The sequence below is a fragment of the Cherax quadricarinatus genome, chromosome 13 (genome assembly GCF_038502225.1).
Source record: "Cherax quadricarinatus isolate ZL_2023a chromosome 13, ASM3850222v1, whole genome shotgun sequence".
In the NCBI taxonomy this organism is placed as follows: Eukaryota; Metazoa; Arthropoda; class Malacostraca; order Decapoda; family Parastacidae; genus Cherax; species Cherax quadricarinatus.
This window is the reverse complement of record NC_091304.1, coordinates 18,202,870-18,225,369: the sequence shown is the minus strand read 5'-3', so window position 1 is coordinate 18,225,369 and position 22,500 is coordinate 18,202,870. Positions and strand designations below refer to the sequence as shown.

The window sequence follows — 22,500 nt, the reverse complement described above, 5'->3', positions numbered from 1 at the left end:
GTTCTGTATTCTTCTCCATGTTTTTGACAGTTCTGCTCATTTGCAGCCCTAAGTTCATAGATGAGGAAACAGTATATGGTCTAAAACATCAATAAAACTTAATTGATAAATCTCTTAAAATCTTGAAACAGTAAAAAAAATCTGATTAAGAATTTCCCAAAAAATGCTGATAAATGTGTCTATAAGATTTCCTTTAAGAAATGCAATAAAGTTTATTATGGTCAAACTGGAAAATGTATTGAACTAAGATTACAACATAAATATAGCATTAGAACAGAACAAGAATCTAATGATCTGTTTATTCATGTGAAAGATTTTAACTACCCAATTAATTTTCAAAAGGTCAAAAAGGCTGTATCAAGCAGGTCCATGGCTGAGTGAGATAAATGAACCAAGTTTTATAACAAAATAATATTGATCGCAATATGAATATAAGTTCTGGGTTATATAAATTAGATTAATTTAAAATGAATAGAATTTGTGATGATTTTAAACTATGCCTGACATGTCACACTCAAATTTTTCACACGTTACCTGACTAAACTTTCACTACACTCCCATGCTCTGTGAATAGCGTCCTAAGTGAGGTAATATTTAAGCTTAAAAAATCTTCATCTGTCCTATTATTTTTACTATTAATTGATAATGAGAGAAATCATGAAATCACTTGGAAGTTCACTATTATTTTCAGTGGTTGTTCTGCATACTGTGATATCACCTGTTTACTGTGATCTTATTGCATATATATATATATATATATATATATATATATATATATATCTATATATATATATATATATATATATATATATATATATATATATATATATATATGCAATAAGAGAGAGAGAGAGAGAGAGAGAGAGAGAGAGGAAAGGGTGGAGGGAAGGGGGCAAGAAAGGTCTTGTGTGCAAGGAGTCTAGATATGCAGCAGGTATGTACGAGTGTGTTAGATAGGAGTGAATGGAGACGAATGGTTTTTGGGACCCTACGAGCTCTTGGAGTGTGAGCAGCATAATATTTTGTGAAGAGATTCGTGGAAACCGGTTAGCCGGACTTGAGTCCTGGAGGTGGAAAGTTCAATGCCTGCACTTTAAAGGAGGGGGTTGGGATATTGGTTGTTTGGAGTGACAGCTAAACTGTCGTATCTGAGCGCTTCTGCAAAACAGTGATTATGTGTGAATGATGGTGAAAGTGTTGAATGACGGTGAAGTGTTTCTTTTCTGGGTCACCCTGCCTCGGTGGGAGCCGGCCAGCGTGTTGAAAAAATATATATACAGAGAGGGAGGGAGAGAGAGAGAAAGAAAGAGACTAGGGCGAAAATAAACCGAAGAGGCGAAAACAAAATCAAGACCGTGTACACACAAACAGGTACCACAAAACTCCCCGTTATACCCTGGGGAACAAATGCAAAGAGGAATGAAGATGGAAGAGAAGAGGGGAGGGACGGAGGAAGCACTGTAAGACAGGTTTAAAGCAAAGTGCAAATATAAAATTAAGCAAGTGGAAAGGGCTGTGACACATGGAAAAGGGAGCAGTGAGGGAAGGTGGAAAAGACAGTGAAGTATGGTAGAAAGAAGAGAGTGATTGAGTAGGAGGGGAGGGGGAGAGAGAGAGAGAGAGAGAGAGAGAGAGAGAGAGAGAGAGAGAGAGAGAGAAAGGAAATATATTGCTGATCGGAGAAAGGATGGGATAGAAAACAAAGTCTATTGTAGCAAGTGAAAACAAAAAAGGTAAAGAATGAGTGGAGCAAAAGGGAAAAGGGAGAGCGAGGGTGAGATGGGAGAGCGAGGGTGAGATGGGAGAGCGAGGGTGAGATGGGAGAGCGAGGGTGAGATGGGAAAGCGAGGGTAAGATGGGAGAGCGAGGGTAAGATGGGAGAGCGAGGGTGAGATGGGAGCGAGGGTGAAATGGGAGAGAGAGGGTGAGATGGGGAAGAGAGGTTGAGAAGTCTCTCTGAGAGGTCTTATTAATGGAGCTGTGACAGGTAACACCTTGGGCTGGCATTACTTACCACTCGCCTCCAGCATCTCCGCTCACCCACCCATTCACCCACCCAAACACCCGCTCACCCACCCAAACACCCACTCACACATACACAAACACTCGGCTGTTGATATAGTACTACGCAAGAAACTGGGACAAAAACTAGAACATGCAAGAATAAGAGAAGATACTACGATAGATCTAGGAATATTTAAGGGGAAAGAAACAAGGCATGATTATCCGAGAAACGGTGTCGGAATGGGCAGGTATGATGAGTGCAGGTCATACGGATTAGTACTAGGAATGGTACTATTTCCTGTCTGCATCAGCGTTATAGCGGATAATGTTGAACTAGGAAAAATATACATATTCTAGGACCAGAAAACACTACAAATGAACCTGGACAAAGATCGAAAATGGAGGACAGGGCTTATGGGCCAAACGCTGCAAGCCTCGCTCAAGGAGGACCTCCGAGCGAGTATTGTACCGAGCATCATACGCACGTCAGGGAAATTCAAATTAAGCATTCATGAACTTTAACAATGAACCATTAACGATACTATATATGGCATATGTCAGGCCCATCTTGGAGTATGCAGCACCAGTATTTAACTTACACCTGATCAAGCATGCCGTGAAGCTGGAAGAAGCGTAGAGGTTTGCCTTGAGACCAGTCCCAGAGTTGAGGGGTGCAAGTTATGAGGATAAACTAGACCTGATGATATTAAAAGACAGAAGAACCAGGGGTGACATAGTAACGACGTTCAAAATACTGAAAAGAAATGATAGGTGGACAGGGACAGACTGCTTGAGGAAGGAAACATGAACAAACACAGACGAGTAACAGGGACGGAAAGAAATACGTCTTTAGTCTCAGAGTAGTCAAGAACCGAAACGACCGGAACAGAGTAGTTACGGAAGGATCCATATATAGCTGTAAATCAGATATGATGGGGACCACAAAGCTAGAAGAGAACCCAGCTGGGGCCAAGAACTGAGATTCGATCCCTGCAACCACACATACACACACACACGCAGGAAGGCCTTTGACACAGTTCCCCACAAGAGATTAGTGCAGAAGCTGGAGGATAAGGCGCATATAACAGGGAGGGCACTGCAATGGATCAGGGAATACCTGACAGGGAGGCAACAACGAGTCATGGTACGTGAAGAGGTATCACAGTGGGCGCCTGTGACGAGCGGGGTCCCACAGGAGTCAGTTCTAGGACCAGTGCTATTTTTGATATATGCGAACGACATGATGGAAGGAATAGACTCTGAAGTGTCCCTATTCGCAGATGATGTGAAGTTGATAAGAAGAATTAAATCGGATGAGGATGAGGCAGGACTGCAAAGAGACCTGAACAGGCTGGATATGTGGTCCAGAAACTGGCTTCTCGAATTCAACCCTGCCAAATGCAAAGTCATGTAGATTGGGGAGGGGCAAAGAAGACCGCAGACAGAGTATAGGCTAGGTGGACAAAGACTACAGACCTCACTCAGGGAGAAAGACCTTGGGGTGACCATAACACCGAGCACGTCACCAAAGGCACATATCAACCAAATAACTGCTGCAGCATACGGGCGCCTGGCAAACCTGAGAATAGCGTTCTGATACCTTAATAGGAATCGTTCAAGACACTGTACATTGTGTATGTTAGGCCCATACTGGAGTATGCAGCACCAGTCTGGAACTCACACCTGGTCAAGCACGTCAAGAAGTTAGAGAAAGTACAAAGGTTTGCAACAAGGCTAGTCCCAGAGCTCAGGGGAATGTACGAGGAAAGGTTGAGGGAAATCGGACTGACGACACTGGAGGACAGAAGGGTCAGGGGAGACATGATAACGACATACAAGATACTGTGCGGAATAGACAAGGTGGACAGAGATAGGATGTTCCAGAGAGGGGGCACAGAAACAAGGGGTCACAACTGGAAGCTGAAGACTCAGACGAGTCACAGGGACGTTAGGAAGTATTTCTTCAGTCATAGAGTCGTCAGGAAGTGGAATAGCCTAGCAAGTGAAGTAGTGGAGGCAGGAACCATACATAGTTTTAAGAAGAGGTATGACAAACCTCGGGAAGCAGAGAGGGAGAGGACGTAATAGCGATCAGTGAAGAGGCGGGGCCAGGAGCTGAGTCTCGACCCCTGCAACCACAATTAGGGGAGTACACACACACACACACACACACACACACACACACACACACACACACACACACACACACAAACACAAATACACACACACAAATACACACACACAAATACACACACGCAAATACACACACAAATACACACACACAAATACACACACATAAATGCACACACACAAATACATACAATTACACACACAATTACACACAAATACACACACACAAATACATACGCACAAATACACATGCAAAGGTTTGCAACAAGAGTAGTCCCAGAGCTACGGGGATTGTCCTACGAAGAAAGGTTAAGGGAAATTGGCCTGACGACACTGGAGGACAGGAGGGTCTGGGGAGACATGATAACGACATATAAAATACTGCGCGGTATAGACAAGGTGGACAAAAACAGGATGTTCCAGAAATGGGACACACAAACAAGGGGTTACAAATGAAAGAGTAAGACTCAGACGAGTCAAAGGGATGTTAGGAAGTATTTCTTCAGTCACAGAGTTGTCAGGTAGTGGAATAGCCTAGCAAGTCACGTAGTGGAGGCGGGAACCATACATAGATTTAAGACGAGGTATGATAAAGCTCAGGGAGCAGGGAGAGAGAGGGAACCCAGTAGCAATCGGTGAAGAGGCGGGGCCAGGAGCTATGACTCGACCCCTGCAACCACAAATAGGTGAGTACACACACACACCTATATACAATCATTTGCTTCGTACACTGCGTCCGCAATCAGTAAAATGAAAAAGAGTAAGTGCACACAACTGTAGTGTCAATATAACGAACAAATACAATATAACTCCAACTACAAGCTTTTGTTTACATTCTGGGGAGCACGTGAGCCACCTTTATTTACACGTGTGACTACGTGCCGAGTGTGGGGAACCGTGTGGCTGACACTTTAAACTTAACGTAAACAGCTGGAGCATCAGTGTCAGCTAGAACCCTTTTTACCTTCTTTCAATTAACATATCAAGGAAATTTCCATAAGCCGTATTTATGTATGTATTTATCTATTGCTCTTATTTTCTGAGTTTCCAATATGAAAACAAATAATTTACAGAACTGAGTGTCAAACCTTGATACTCTTGCTCAAAGAAGACTGTCCTACTTCGCTTATTTCTTTAATCCAGGGATTCTCAAACCAAGACTGGCGAACCGAACTTGGATGGCGAGTACCTTCGTATAGGCCGTGGATAGTCCTTAGCCCGAAAGTGAAAAAAACAGTAAATTTTTAATTCTAACAATAAGAAAATAAAGAAGGACCACCAAGAGAAGAAAAAATAATGAAAAACGATTGCATATTTTTTCTGTTTTCTTTAACATTATGATTTAAATCTATGGCAATCTGCTGGGGTCCCAAGAAAGTTCCGGTATCATTTAGGTCGCTAGGCGAATGTGATTTCAAATATGGTTTTTAATATGGGTTGCGCAAAACGTTTGTAAGCTACTGCTTTAACCATTCCATCAGCCTTGAAGCCTCTAAACTACACACACTTAAGACAATGTAAAGTCATCCAGTCCTTTACCCTTATCCTCCATCAATTGCTTTCTTACTCCAAGCGGTATTTGCATATCCTCAGCCATCTAAAACTTCCTGGTAGAGAACTGCGTGAGAATAGCAACTGTCAGACGGAGCCTCGAGCCTCCATATCTTCTTAAGGTCAGTGACCTACACGTTTTGGCATTTTATATAAAATTAGTTTCAGCCACTTCAGCCATCTGAAGAAAGCTGCTGCATGATCTATCACGAAACACTTGACGTGGATTCCATCTCCGTTGCACCCCATTACAGCACCCATTAAGCACCTTGCTGATGCCTCACTCTGAAACCAGACCAGATGTTGAGGGGTAAACCTTCGTCTGGTGAACATGTGTTTCAGGGACGGTGATGGTATGTGACAGGGAAGTACCACATGGCGGAGATGAGAAAGAAAAAAATATTCTCGTAATGGTGTTGGTAATAACGGTGTTAGTGTTACTGGTGACAGGGTAGAAGCTAATGAGAGCAGTGACAATACTGTTGGTGTTGATTAAGACAGAGATATTACTGGTAATGTCGTTGATGTGATAGGAAGCCAACAATCGGCTTGCTGAAGTTGATCCTATTCAAGGAAGTAGGGATGTCTATGCAGACACCCAATTCAGTTACTAAACAGACACAACAGTAATTAACCAGAGTGACAGCACATCTTTTCCAGAAGTCACGTTGCACGAATTGTAGATCTTCTTACGATACGAAACGAGAAGGGAAAACTATACGTAAATTAATCATCTTTTTTACGATAGCAATTTTAGGAAAAAACAAAATACAACCTTCGGAAAAGAGCAGCTGCGCGCATACCTTCCACTGGATATAAATCTTAAAAAAAAAAAAAAAAGGTATAAATGGAGTACTCACCTGGAGGATGCTCTTGTCAAGGGAGGCGAGGATGAGGACAGGCGAGGAGTCTGGTGCATGGCGTGGGGGGGAGACGAGGGGCGAGGGAGCCCGCAACCCACCCTCAGCGCTCAACACGCTCTCTGTCACAACACAACATAATAATGTTACAACAGGGCTATACAGAATGTAATAATAGTACAATGCGACAACAGTATACCCTACGACTCCTCGCCATTCCTTAGTGTCAGTGAAAAAAAAAAACTAGGAATTAAACACAAAGGTTATATATATATATATATATATATATATATATATATATATATATATATATATATATATATATATATATATATATATATATATATATATATATAATTTACACAGCTCCTGATGACACTGAAAAGTGTGAAAGTACTTTTCAGCTAAAGATTTCCAACCCCCCGTGGCTTGTCATATATATATATATATATATATATATATATATATATATATATATATATATATATATATATATATATATATATATATATACTTTCGATAAGCTCAATGTAATTTTTAAATGTAAATGCAGGCTGCTAACACATCCACTCATAATACATACATCTTAATTTCCTCCATATTCATTTTCTCCATTCTGAATCTCAGCATTTTATTCGTTACATTTCAACTTTCTCTTATTATTTTGCTTTACTGTGTATAACGTTCAGCTGTCATGTTTTGCACAGCCTTCCAGACTTAACCACCAACTTATGTACTTAAAAAGAATAAAAAGGCACAATACAGTGACTGGAACAATACACAAATAACCCACACACAGGAGAATGAAACTTACGACAACGTTTCGATCCGATTGGACAATTAACTAGTCACACAGGTAATGGTCCAAGTCGGACCGAAACGTCGCCATAAGCTTCATTCTCCTATGTGAGGATTATGTGTGTATTATATAACTTATCTTCTCAATCTCCCAGCAGCTAAACACTCACTATGAAACGTGATTATAACGGAATAAACAGAAAAATTTTACCCCAACTTTTTTTTAAACAATCGGGGTTTCCCACCAAGGCAGGGTGGCCCGAAAAAGAAAAAAAAATCATCATTCACTCCATCACTGTCTTGCCAGAGGTATGCTTACACTACAGTTATAAAACTGCAACATTAACACCACCTTCAAAGTGCCGGCACTGTACTTCTCATCTCCAGGAATCAAGTCCGGCCTGCTGGTTTCCCTGAATCCCTTCGTAAATGTTACCTTATTTACACTCCAACAGCACGTCAAGTCCTAAAAAACCATTTGTCTCCATTCGCTCCTATCTTACACGCTCACGCACGCTTGCTGAAAGTCCAAGCCCCTCGCACATAAAACTTCTTTTACCCTCTCCCTCCAACCTTTCCGAGGCTGACCCCTACCCCGCCTTCCCTCCACTACAGATTTATACACTCTCGAAGCCATTCTATTTCGTTCCACCCTCTCTACATGTCCAAACCATCTCAATAACCTCTCCTCAGCCCTCTGGATAATAGTTTTAGTAATCCCACACCACTTCCTAATCTCCAAACTACGGATTCTCTGCATTATATTCACACCGCACATTGCCCTTAGACATGACATCTCCACTGTCTCCAGCCTTCTCCTTGTTGCAATATTCACAACCCATGCCTCACACCCATACAAGAGCGTTGGTATAACTATACTCTCATACATTCCTCTCTTTGCTTTCATAGATAAATTTCTTTGTCTCCACAGACTCCTCAGTGCACCACTCACTTTTTTTACCTCGTCAATTCTATGATTCACCTCATCCTTCATAGACCCATCTGCTGACACTCCCAAATATCTGTACACATTCACCTCCTTCATACTCTCTCCCTCCAATCTGATTTCCAATCTTCTGTTACCAAAGTTTTTTATCCTCATCACCTTACTCTTTCCTATATTCACTTCTAATTTCCTTCTTTTACATACCCTAGGAAACCCATCAACCAACCTCTGCAACTTCTCTTCAGAATCTCCCAAAAGCACAGTGTCATCAGCAAAGAGCAACTGTGACAACTCCCATCTTTTAACTCTTTATCTTTTAACCCCACACCTCTTGCCAACGCCCAAGCATTCACTTCTCTTGCAACTCCATCTACAAATATATTGAACAACCATGGTGACATCACACATCCTTGTCTAAGGTCTACTTTTACTGGGAAATAATCTCCCTCTCTCCTACATACTGTAACCTGAGCGTCACTATCCTCGTAAAAACTTTTCACAGCTTTCAATAACCTACTTCCTATTCCATACATCTGCAACATCTACTACACCCCCCCCCTATCCACCCTATCATATGCCTTTTCCAAATCCATAAATGCCACAAAAACCTCTTTACCCTTATCTGAATACTATTCACCTATATGTTTCACTGCAAACACTTGGTCTACACCACCCCCCTTCCTAAAGCGTCCTTGTTCATCAACTTTTTTGTTTGCCAAAAATTTAAAAACTTAGAAAATAAAGTGTTCAACCTGAGGTACAGAATTAATATCTGAAAACGAGAACATGCTCACCTTTTAGCTAAACCCTCGAAAAATATACCCAAGTTGTACTTACCCCTCAACCCGACCCATAAAATATACAGCCAGACTGCACTCACCCTCAAACTTGATGACATCCTGGATGACGGATGTGACACTTGAGGTGACGGTAGTGCCGGTGGCGTGGACACTGGTCTCCGTCCTCGATGCCGCCAACTTGCCCTCCTTCGCCGACTTCACCGCCATCTCCTGGTCAACCTTCTGCCTGCTTCCAGCCACGTAGGGTGGAGGAGGCGTCTGGAAGGTCGGGGAGGTCAGTGTGGGCGTGATGGCTGCTGCTCCAGCCTCGGACACTTGCCCCTGGAGAGCCTTCAGCCGGGACTCTATGGTGTTCATGCGGTTCTGGGGACGAAAGTGAGCGTAGGAGAAGAGGTTCAGACTGGTCATGTCTAGCAGCGACGTCTGTGTGGTGGCCGTCGCGAACTTCTTAGTCGTGCCCAAGTTTTTACCCTCCATACTGGCATCGAATTTTAGTTCCATGATGCGAAAAAGCCAACCGGATTTAGATGATAATATCTTCCTCTAGTACTGGTGCTTCCTAAACACTGAACCTATTTAGATTTACTTTTTCCACAATATCTCCTTTTTTTTTTTTAAATGGAGCATTTTCTTCAACATTAAGTGTTCCTACAATATAAGATGACATTCATAGCAAGAGTTCAGAAGTATTATAATTTAACTTGACTCACGAAATCGTAATGACACGATTGCAAACAAACCATACCACGGGCGGGATTGAACGCGACGGTCTGGAGTTTTGAGACTCTCTGACCGCGGGTTCAATCCCGCCCGTGGTATGGTTCATTATAATTTAACATGGGACTAAGTCTACATGGATCCTGGCGCCTAAAAACACGAAGTCTAAACATTTTTTTGTTCAAAACATGTTGCACAACAAACTTTTATTGTGGGTATCGTTTTGCTCTGTTAGAACCTTATCTCTGTCCGAACATTATCAAGTTTAAAATAGCAAAACTTTGTCCTGATAAAAGTTTTTTCTTCAGTGCCCCATTCGGATCCACGGATCCTAGTAGCTAAATGAACACATGAGGAAAGTCTTCAAGAACACTGGGGGGTTAAAAGCACATGGCAACCTTCTATTTATTTCAGTATTTTGCACCTCTCTTAGTCTTTCTATCTTTCCTTAAATCTTCCAACCCCTTTCTTCAAGTTCCTCTCTACGTATCTTGTCTTCTCATGCTTCCTTCATTTCATCTTATTTAGTCTTCCACTATCTCTGACAGAATCTCCACCTCCATCTATACTCCATCCCCCACTGTATCTGCATAAACACTCCCTCCCTGGCTCTACCTCCATCTACACTTCCTCCTGACTCACATTCCCACCATCCCTCAATCGTGTGTAATGTCTCGCCAAGACATTTTTAGCTCCTCTCTCCACCCTCACATGTGTTTCTCTTGCCTCTGTTCCCTCCCTCCTCTAGCAAGCCTCAGCGGGCAACCACACGGACATGAACCCCATAAAAACGAGAATTGTTTCGGTCGCACACCGATCGAAAGGTGTTCCCATATCACATAAGCCCAGTTCCCTCTACCTCAAGGCAAGTAAGTCGATCATAAAATTCTAACAAAGCAAAAAAATAAAAATATGTATGTGTGTATGTATGCGCATGTATACCGTTGTGTATGTAAGCTAGCGTATATATCTGCATATGTTGTGTATGAATGGCATACGATACCGACAAGATGAAAGTTAAAACACATGTGTAACATCTGGGTATCTTTATTGTAGACGTTTCGCCATCCAGTGGCTTTATCAATACAACAAAGATACCCAGATGTTGGACATATGTCTTAATTTTCATCTTGTCGGTACCGTGTACCATTCATGTACAACTTGGCAGACACTGCAACAACATGAAATCTTGGTTCAGAGGGCAACTACATAACCTTCTTCACGGCTGCTACTACCACTAACCCATCCCTTGGGTATGACCTACTCCCACTGGGAAATCCCGCCTACCAGTGACTATGCCCTCGTCTGCTACCCGTTCCTTTCCACCTGACGCCAGTATATAAGCGTTAGCGTTCTTGCCTGTGCTCCAGAATCTTCACGACTACGGTGCTCTTCACACCAACGTCATCTTTTGTATATAATTCTACTGTCTTCTATTCATGTCCTTAACTTTGTATTGATAGTCACTGGATGGCGAAACATCTATAATAAAGATACCCAGATGTTGCACATGTATCTTAATTTTCATCTGCATATGTATACATATGTGTATGTATGTGTACATGTATGTATGATTGTTCATATGTATGCATGTGGATGCGTTTGTATACATATTTATACATGTGTTCCTGTGTACCATGTATACATGCACTTATGTATGCATATATATATATATATATATATATATATATATATATATATATATATATATATATATATATATATATATATATATATATATATATATATATACATGAATGTATTCGTGTGCACGAGTATATGTGTGCATGCTAGAACGAGACTAGAGATGAAGTTTTATGACTTAAATATAACCTTGTGATATGGCAGGACTGCCGACAAGTATAGTAATGGAACATTATTTGTGGATATAAACCTTTATTTTAAGAACAACTCGCTCTAACGTGGGCTTCAAGTCAACACAAAGCTAACAAAAACAATATACAAGCAGCGACTTATCCTTTCAACTGGTGAAGTGGCCGACCGAAAGTCCAATACTCTTCACAAGTGATAACACTGCAGCTGTCACCTTTAAAATCATAATTAGATATTTGACCAGACCCACGACCCGCAGACAATACTGACGTCGTCGTCTACAGAATTACCTGTAGTGGGTGTGATAAAGTATACATTGTTGAGACTGCATCGAACCTTCTCGCACGAGTCCCTGAACACAAATACTCCTTTAAGACACACAGCAAGAATAACACTTGCGTCACTCAGCAGGGATAAACAGGCTCATAGACTAGACAAGAGAAAAACAGGACAAGACGGCGTTCAGAGGCTGCACACATAAAACCTTTCAATGACATCAAATAGAACCAAGGGATACTGAGCATCGCAAAACCTCTAGCTATAATCATAAAAAAACTCTCCAAAACATTATGCAGATGACCCAGCAACCTGACATCACCACACTGTCATCCATTGCCTGACTACGCCTAGCTTCATCTTCTCTTTGTGTATATTTTATAATGTCGCTTGTACCATATACTAACTTGATAAAGCCCCTGTGTGGGCGAAATGTTGTCTTTAAACAAAGGTTTTGTTTGCAAATAGTATTTTATTACCATGCCCTACAACAAAAACAAGTACAAAGTAAACAAGCAGCTTTAACAAATCTTCGCGAAGCAAAATAAAAACAAAACATATGAGCCCATTCTTCTCTCCGGGAACCTTGGCAGAGCTTCATCCTTGTAGAAAATCACACTTAATACGTTTTAGAGACAACATTCACCACGTTCATCCTCCGCCAACCCCCGAATCGTGTGAATATTTATGAGACCACCGCCAAAACTACCGACCATCACCATCGCCACCGACCGTCACTAGCACCACTGACCATCACCAGTACACCGAAGAGCTGAGCAACACCGGCCATCACCATCACTGACCAAGAAACGGGGACCAAGGGTCCTGCAGCAGGAGCCAGTCAGCTTTCCCCTAAGTTGGTAATTAATAACCAGGCTGGGCTTCAATAAGGATGTGGTTACTACTGCCAACATCACCAAAGATACTCTGCCAGTCTTCCCAACCTGTACCTTACTAAAAGGGCAAGCACACTGAGAAAATGGGGTAAGAGAAAGAATGAGGAGAGAAGAGAGGGCGTACAAGCAGATGCACTAATCCTGAGAATGTATTTTACGCATACGTTCATGTATTATAGATATGCTTTATTCAGACAAGCATGCATACGTATGTGCACATACATTCGTAGACTTAATTATATACACCCATATGCATGCTGCTTCAGTTATCTCAAAAGGCAATGAGCTGAATTCAATATAACCTCTTAAAGCTACTGGACCAGAACTGTGTACAACGTGACTAATTAATAGTTTCAGTGGACCAAGATCAAGGACACATCATAAGGTCAAATGACCTCGATTTCTGTTTTATTTATATGATATAATTACTGGCTCGTGTACTTTTATTTGAAGCTAAACTTGCGAATATGATAGCTGTAACTCTCTCTCATTCTCACATTCGTTCACACACTTCCTCTTCTAAGTGCGGGTTTTTGGTGAATCACTCGCTCAAATTCCCTCTCAAATTTATTCACTCAAACTCCCACTCACTCACATGCTCACCCTCACATTTACACTTTCCCACTCACTCACTCACACTCAAAATATATTAATTCACTGACATTCATTCTCACACCACTCACCTCCCCCTCCAGACACACACACATACATAAACCACACACACACACACACACACACACACACACACACACACACACACACACACACACACACACACACACACACACACACACACACACACACACACAGGTGGGTGTGGGTCAGGTCAGGTAGAGCACTATACATTACGTGTCACACGCAGATTCTACATACACACTCATACACCATAACACACAATCCCATCCACTACTTCTCACATACTTAAACCCACACTCATATAGTTCCACACACACACACACACACACACACACACACACACACACACACACATACAAGATACTGCGGGGAATAGACAAGGTGGACAGAGATAGGATGTTCCAGAGAGGGGACACAGGGACAAGGGGTCACAACTGGAAGCTGAAGACTCAGACGAGTCACAGGGACGTTAGGAAGTATTTCTTCAGTCATAGAGTTGTCAGCAAGTGGAATAGCCTAGCAAGTGAAGTAGTGGAGGCAGGAACCATACATAGTTTTAAGAAGAGGTATGACAAAGCTCAGGAAGCAGAGAGAGAGAGGATCCAGTAGCGATCAGTGAAGAGGCGGGGCCAGGAGCTGAGTCTCGACCCCTGCAACCACAATTAGGTGAGTACAATTAGGTGAGTACACACACACACACACACATTCCCACATAGACCAACACACGCTCTCTCCCTCCGCACCCACCCCCACCTCTCTCCCACTCCCCACCTGATCCTCCTCTCTCACCCTCCCTCTTTTCCCCCCCTCCTCTCCCTCTTTCCCACCTCTCCCATTCTCTCTTCCCCTTTGCTTCTCCCTCCTCCTCTCTCCCCATATTTCCCCCTCCCCACCTCTCTTCCATTTCACCACTGTCTCCAGATTCCTCATCTGCCTCCCTCCGTCCCCCCCACACAAACTCAAACACATCACAAATAACCACACAGAAATACAGAAGTTTTTCATTCTGTGGCAATCAAAGAAAAAAATGGGTTGCCAGAGAGCAGGATGGAAAAACAGGGGACTGGAGAATGAGTCTGGGAAAGGAGATTGGGTAGCAGAGCTCATGAAATGGGAACATGAGTGGGGAAGGAGGCTAAAAGAGCTTAGCATGAAAATATAGAAGATAGCTGCTGAGAGCAGGAAGTGGGAGATGCAAATCACAGCAGCAGAGGCTAAGATTCAGAGATTAGAAGAGGAACTGAAAAATCTGAAACAGCCAAAAGAACTAGAAAGCAATGCAGGCATGACAATAGAAACTGCTACCTCAGTCACAAACAAGGGGACTGTAGGGAATGATGGAGCAAAACTGTATGCAGAGGCCCTATCAGACCATTGTGGAGCCCACGAAAAAGAGAGGATCACATCAGGAACAATCGAGGGGATTGTAGAAAATGAAAGAGGTAAGTTATATGTAGAGGCCCTAACAGACCACAGCAGTGCCCAGGAAAAGCTGAGAAGAGAAAATGACAGATCATGGGGCCCAGGGACAACAGATAGTGAAGAGATTAAAGAAAGGAAAGCTGCAATGGAGACAACTAAACTGAATCAGGGGATACATAGGGATATGCAGTGGGAGAATGAAAGGGAGAGATCAGTCTTTGTTTATGGGCTCCAGGAAGTTGAAGGGGAAACTTACGAAGCAAGAAGACAAGGGGAGAAAAAAGCAGTTGAAAGCATCATGAAAGCAATAGATGACATAACCCAGCTGGCAAACTTTCTGAGAATAGGGGGATATGTGATGAATGGTTTGAAAAACCGACAAGTCGAAGATTGAGACACTTATGCAGCATATGGGAATCTTTATTCAGGAAACGTTTCGCCACACAGTGGCTTCATCAGTCCAATACAAAGTAGAAAGGTGTAAGGAGAGGAGTAGTTTGAGGTAATCAGTCCCTCAGCCTGGAGTCGATGTGTTCAGTCCATCAATCTTGTAGAATGTACAGCATAGGGCCGTAGACGTGGCTTATATACTGTAGAGAGGTGAGGCAAAGCAGGAGGAGGTGAGGTCATAGTGGTACCATCCACTAGTCGAAGTAGGTCTTCGTCCAAAGGTTGGACAAGTGTTGAAGAATTCTTTGTAACAAGATCCCATGATGCTGCAGTGTCAGACAGTTGTGATGAATGGTTTGAAAAACCGACAAGTCGAAGATTGAGACACTTATGCAGCATATGGGAATCTTTATTCAGGAAACGTTTCACCACACAGTGGCTTCATCAGTCCGATACAAAGTAGAAAGGTGTAAGGAGAGGAGTAGTTTGAGGTAATCAGTCCCTCAGCCTGGAGTCGATGTGTTCAGTCCATCAATCTTGTAGAATGTACAGCATAGGGCCATAGACGTGGCTTATATACTGTAGTGTAGGGGGATAGGCAAAAGGAAGACACAAGCCGGTCAAAGTGATTTTCAAGGCAGAAGCAGCTCGAAACAGGATCCTGCAGGAGAAAGCAACACTAAGAGACATCTCGGTGTACCAGAGGGTGTATCTCAACTGCGACAGAACACAAGAAGAAAGGCAAGAATTGAAAGAGGGTACAAAGATGAAAGGAGGGAAGAAAGGTGAAGATGGAGATGGGCAGAACCCAGACTCAGGAGGAATATCAAATGCAACCTCCCTCATAACCATCTACAGAAACCCCCCAACCAGGACAACCCCAATGTAACCAAACATTCTAACCCAAAACACACATGCCATGGCCACTGCCCCCACACACCTCATTACAAACTCCACCTTCACAGCAACCATCCATAGTTCTTCATCAGGTCTCTCGCTTCCCCAACCCCAACATACCCCAGACCCCAGTTTTGGAAAAGGAGTTGAAGGTTTGGTATACAAATGCAGATGGAATAACAAATAAATGTGAGTGGCATGAAAGAATCAAGGAGACATCCCCAGACATAATAGCACTCACAGAAGCGAAACTCACCAGGATAATCACAGATGCAATCTTTCCACCCGGTTATCAAATCCTAAGGAAAGATAGAGGGAGAAGAATGGAAGGAGTTGCACTGCTCATTAAAAAGAGGTTGAGATTTGAGGAAATGGAAGAAATGGATGGACTGGGTGAAAGGGACTACATAGTAGGAACAATCCAGTCTGAGGGCCATAAGGTGGTAATTGCAGTAATGTACACCCTGCCACAGAACTGCAGGAGGCCAAGAGAAGAATACAACGAGAGCAACAGAGCAATGGTAGACACACTAGCTGAGGTGGCCAGAAGAACTCAGGTGGGGAGAGCAAAGTTACTAGTTATGGGTGACTTCAATCACAAGAAGATTGACTGGGAAAACCTGGAGCCCCAGGGGGATCCCAAAACATGGAGAGCCAAGATGACGGATGTGGTACTGGAAAACCTCATACCTCAACATGTTAGAGACACTACCAGAGAGAGAGAGAGAGAGAGAGGTGAGGATGACCCAGCAAGACTGGACCTAGTATTCATCTTGAGTAGTTCAGACATCGAGGATATCACATACGAAAGGCCCCTTGGAGCTAGTGATCATGTGGTTCTGTGCTTTGATTACATAGTTGAGCTACAAGTGGAGAGGGTAGCAGGAATAGGATGGGAAAAAACCAAACTACAGAAGGGAGGACTATACAGGCATGAGGAACTTCCTGCAAGATGTTCAGTGGGAGAAAGAATTGGCAGGAAAACCTGTAAAAGAAATGGACTATGTGACAACAAAATGCAAGGAGGCACAAGAGAGGTTTGTTCCCAAGGGAAACAGAAATAATGGGAAGACCAGAACGAGTCCTCGGTTCACCCGAAGGTGTAGGGAGGCAAAAAACTAAGTGCACTAGAGAATGGAAAACATACAGAAGACAAAGGACCCAGGAAAATAAAGAAATTAGTTGAAGACCTAGAAACGAATATGCACAAATAAGAAGGGAGGCACAGCGATAATACAAAAATGACACAGCATCAAAAGTGAAGTCCGAACTGAAGCTGCTGTACAGCCACATCAGGAGGAAAACAGTCAAGGACCAGGTAATCAGGCTGAGGAAGGAAAGTGGGGAGTTCACAAGAAATGACCATGAGGTATGCAAGAAGCTCCACATGAGATTTAAAGAAGTATTTACAGTGGAGACAGAAAGGATTCCAGGAATTCAGAATAGGGAGGTACACCAACAAGTGCTGGATGAAATACAAACAAGTGAGGTGAAGAAACTGCTATAACTTGATACCTCAAAAACGGTGGGACCAGACATCTCTCCATGGGTCCTTAGAGAGGGAGCAGAGATGATGTGTGTGCCACTAACAAAAATCTTCAACACATCCATTGAAACTGGGCAACCACCTGACATATGGAAGATGGCAAATGTAGTCCCAGTTTTAAAGAAAGGAGACCTGTGTCACTGATGTGTATAGTATGCAAAGATATGGAGATCATCACGAGGAGAGTGGTGAAGCACCTAGAAAGACATCAGCTTATAAACGACAACCAGCACAGTTTCATGGAAGGAAAATCCTGTCACAAACCTACTGGAGTTTTATGACAAGGTAACAGAAGTAAGACACAAGAGGGAGGGGGTGGATAGACTGCATTTTCTTGGACTGCAAGAAGGCCTTCGACACAGTTCCTCACAAGAGATTAATGCAAAAGCCTGAGGATCAGGCATGCATGACAAGAAAAGCACTGCAATGGATCAGAGAATATCTGACAGGGAGGCAACAACGAGTCATGGTATGTGACGAGGTGTCAGAGCGCCAGTGACGAGCGGGATTCCACAGGGGTCAGTCCTAGGACCTGTGCTGTTTTTGTATATGTGAATGACAACGGAAGGGATAGACTCAGAAGTGTCCCTGTTTGCAGATGATGTGAAGTTAATGAGAATTAAATCGGTCGAGGATCAGGCAGGACTACAAAGAGACCTGGACAGTACAAGCCTGGTCCAGCAACTGGCTCCTAGAATTTAACCCCGCCAAATGCAAAGTCATGAAGATCGGGGAAGGACAAAGAAGAACACAGACAGAGTATAGTCTAGGTGGCCAAAGACTGCAAACCTCACTCAAGGAAAAAGATCTTGGGGTGAGTATAATACCGAGCACATCTCCTGAGGTGCACATCAATCAAGTAACTGCTGCAGCATACGGGCGTCTGGCAAATCTAAGAACAGCATTCCGATATCTCGGTAAGGAATTGTTCAAGACTCTGTACACCATATACGTCAGGCCCATATTGGAGTATGCAGCACCAGTTTGGAACCCACACCTGGTCAAGCACGTAAAGGAATTAGAGAAAGTGCAAAAGGTTGCAACAAGACTAGTTCCAGAGCTAAGGGGAATGTCCTACTAAGAAAGGTTAAGGCAAATCGGCCTGACGACACTGAAGGACAGGAGCGTCAGGGAAGACATGATAACGACTCATAAAATACTGCAAGGAACTGACAAGGTGTCCCAGAGATGGGACACAAAAACAAGGGGTCACAATTGGAAGTTAAAGACTCCTATGAGTCAAAGGGATATTAGGAAGTATTTCTTCAGTCATAGAACTGTCAGGAAATGGAATAGCCTAGAAAGTGACGTAGTGGAAGCAGGAACCATGCATAGTTTTAAGATGAGGTATGATAAAACTCATGGAGCAGGGAGAGAGGGGGACCCAGTAGTGGTCAGTGAAGAGGCGGGGCCAAGAGCTATGAATCGATTCCTGCAACCACAAATAGGTGAGTACACACACACACACAACCACACACACCCACACGTCCTGTGCTTTGTTGCAGTAATAACGATTCATACAATTTTCTACCCAGTGATCGTGCCTCACGCCTTTACTGCTTAATAGCCCATATTTTGGGTTTCATGTTGTCCATTCATACCCAGGTATTCTGCTTTCAATTTCGCTTCTTTAACATTTGTTATGGTTGAATGGTTTATATTGTTGCCAGTTTTAGATGTTATGTTTTCGTTAAAAAATTGTACATTAATTTTCCCTGGTCTCTCCTTACGTTTATCCATTTCTCTCACCGTCCTTGTTTCAGAAGGAAGATGGAGACGACGGATATAGACTACAAAAATCTTGGAATACACAAGTGGCTGCTTGAGTTGAGGTCGAACAAATATAAGGTCATAATAAGGCAGAGAAGCCTATGAGGTGAGAAGCTACAAATATCAGTGAAAGTAAAAGAATCGGGGATCAACATCACATGTACATGATCGGAGGCACACATTCACAAGTATATGGTCAGAGGCACACATTAACTCCATAACATTGGCAGCATGTAAAAAAACTAGAAAAAGTAAGAAATTCCAATCAGGACTAATCTAATTCTTCAGGATTTTATACACGATATATGTGAGGCTCGTCGGTAATGCAGCCTCAATGTGGAGTCCCCACCTCATCAAACACATGCACACTCAAAAAGGTCCAAAGGTTTACAACTAGACTGGTACCAAAACTGAATGGTATGAACAATATGGAGAAGCTGAAGGAATTGAGCCTGACTAACCAGGAGTGAAGGACCAGTAGAGATTAAGACGTACAAAATATTAAGATACATAGACAAAACAGAAAATCAGACTGGCTGAAATATGAGGGCAAAGGACAAGGGAAACAAATAGAATTTAATGACAGATGAGCCAAAAGTATTTCTGAAAATATATCTTTTATCTTAAGGTTATATAGAAGAAGCGGATGAGAATGTAAATCATCCAAATCCAATAAACAATTTCAAGAATATATTCAGTATGTTAGAGTTCAAGAGGCCAAAAACCAGTTATGATGGATGAAGTAGCTGTAAATACCACTTCCTAGGCTGAGGGACTGATTACCTCATCTTTTGTATATAGTTCTTCTGTTTTTTAATTATGTCCAAGAATCTGTATTGGTAAAGCCACTGGATGGCGAAACGTCTACAATAAAGATAACCAGATGTTGCACAAGTGTCTAAACTTTCATCTTGTCGGTATTGTATACCTGTCTTGCACAACTTGTCAGGCACTGCAACATCATGGTTTCTTGATTCAGAGGACATCTACTTGACCTTCTTCACGACTTCTACACTAGCCCATCAATTTGGGAAGGACCTACTTCCACTGGGGAATCCCGCCTACCAGTGACTATGCCCTCGTCTGCTACCCGTCCCTATTCACTGACGCCTATATAAGCGCCAGTCTCCTTACCTGTGCTTCAGAATCTCTTCAACCATGGTGCAGTAAACACCACCTCCTAGGCTGAGGGACTGATTACCTCATCTTTTGTATATAGTTCTTCTGTTTTTTAATTATGTCCAAGAATCTGTACTGATAAAGCCACTGGATGGCGAAACGTCTACAATAAAGATAACCCAATGTTGCACGAGTGTCTTAACTAAGTCCTTTCTAAAATTTTCTCTTATACGTTTAAAGATACATATTTTTTTATTTATGTTACTGTAAAAATTAATAATTTTGCACCAAAAGAAGCTTAGAAAACTTACCTAACCTAATTATAACAAGAGCAATTTAATTTAGCCTAACCCAACTAAATATATTTTAGATTCGTTTACAATAATTTAATAATAAACAAACACAATGAAATATATTTTTTAATTATATTCAGAATGATTTTTGGGAAATTATTACATACATAAATTTTCGCCTGCCTTATTCAGCAAGAAGAGTATTGCCATTTAAGCCAGAATCGCAAGTTTTACCTATTTGGCACGATATATATATATATATATAATATATATATATATATATATATATATATATATATATATGTCGTGCCGAATATGTAAAACTGGTCAATTAGCAAGAACTCATTTAAAATTAAGTCCTTTCTAAAATTTTCTCTTATACGTTTAAAGATATATTTTTTTCATTAATGTTAATGTAAAAAAATTTTAATTTTGCACTAAAAGAATCTTAGAAAACTTACCTAACCTTATTATAACAAGAACAATTTATTTTAGCCTAACCCAACTAAATATATTTTAGATTTGTTTACAGTAATTTAATACTAAACAAACACAGTGAAATATATTTTTTTCGTTAGGTTCAGAATGATTTTGGCGAAATTATTGCATACACAAATTTTCACTTGTCCTATATGGCAAGATGAGCGTTGCTATTTAAGCCAAGATCGCAAGTTCTGCCTATTCGGCACGACATATATATATATATATTATATATATATATATATATTATATATATATAATGTCGTGCCGAATATGTAAAACTGGTCAATTAGCAAGAACTCATTTAAAATTAAGTCCTTTCTAAAATTTTCTCTTATACGTTTAAAGATATATTTTTTTCATTAATGTTTATGTAAAAATTTATAATTTTGCACTAAAAGAATCTTAGAAAACTTACCTAACCTTATTATAACAAGAGTAATTTATTTTACCCTAACCCAACTAAATATATTTTAGATTCGTTTACAATAATTTAATAATAAACAAACACAGTGAAATACATTTTTTTCGTTAGGTTCAGAATGATTTTGGCGAAATTATTGCATACACAAATTTTCGCTTGTCCTATATGGCAAGATGAGCGTTACTATTTAAGCCAAGATGGCAAGTTCTGCCTATTCGGCATGACACACACACACACACACACACATATATATATATATATATATATATATATATATATATATATATATATATATATATATATATATATATATATATATATATATATATATATATATATATATATATATATAAACGCATGGAGCATGGAGGGAGGGAGCCAGTTTGTGGCGCTCCATACATTTTGTGTGTAAACGACGAACCAACATGGTTGGCAAGGGCCAGTTTCGTCAGACGTCATCGTGAGTGTCCACCGAAGATTACAGAGTCGTGACAATCCTCTGCATCAGACCGTTGTTTCTATATCAGTGAAAGAGCAGTGTGCATGTGGGGACTTGGGAAGTAGTACTGGTCTTGAGGGGATCCTGCTAACGGAGGTGTGGTTTGTTTGTTTACGCTGTGTTCGGACGGGGTTGGGGGGGAGGGAGTGGCCGCTCAGGACTCCCTCATTGGATGCTCAACAGAACACCTCAGTTAATAGTGAGGGCATGGTG

General features: G+C 41.6%; 1 protein-coding gene across 10 annotated transcripts in view; it reads right to left on the bottom strand.

The window, feature by feature from the left end:
• The window catches only part of LOC128688508 (utrophin), a gene marked incomplete at its 5' end in the record, with an annotated part of 1,206,544 nt that overhangs the window by 864,044 nt on the left and 320,000 nt on the right, over positions 1 to 22,500 (bottom strand). For all 10 annotated transcript variants that reach the window (XM_070084560.1, XM_070084566.1, XM_070084565.1 and 7 more), the window contains 2 exon segments: positions 6,546 to 6,667; positions 9,170 to 9,452. In XM_070084560.1, the coding sequence (XP_069940661.1) occupies positions 6,546 to 6,667; positions 9,170 to 9,452 (405 nt within the window).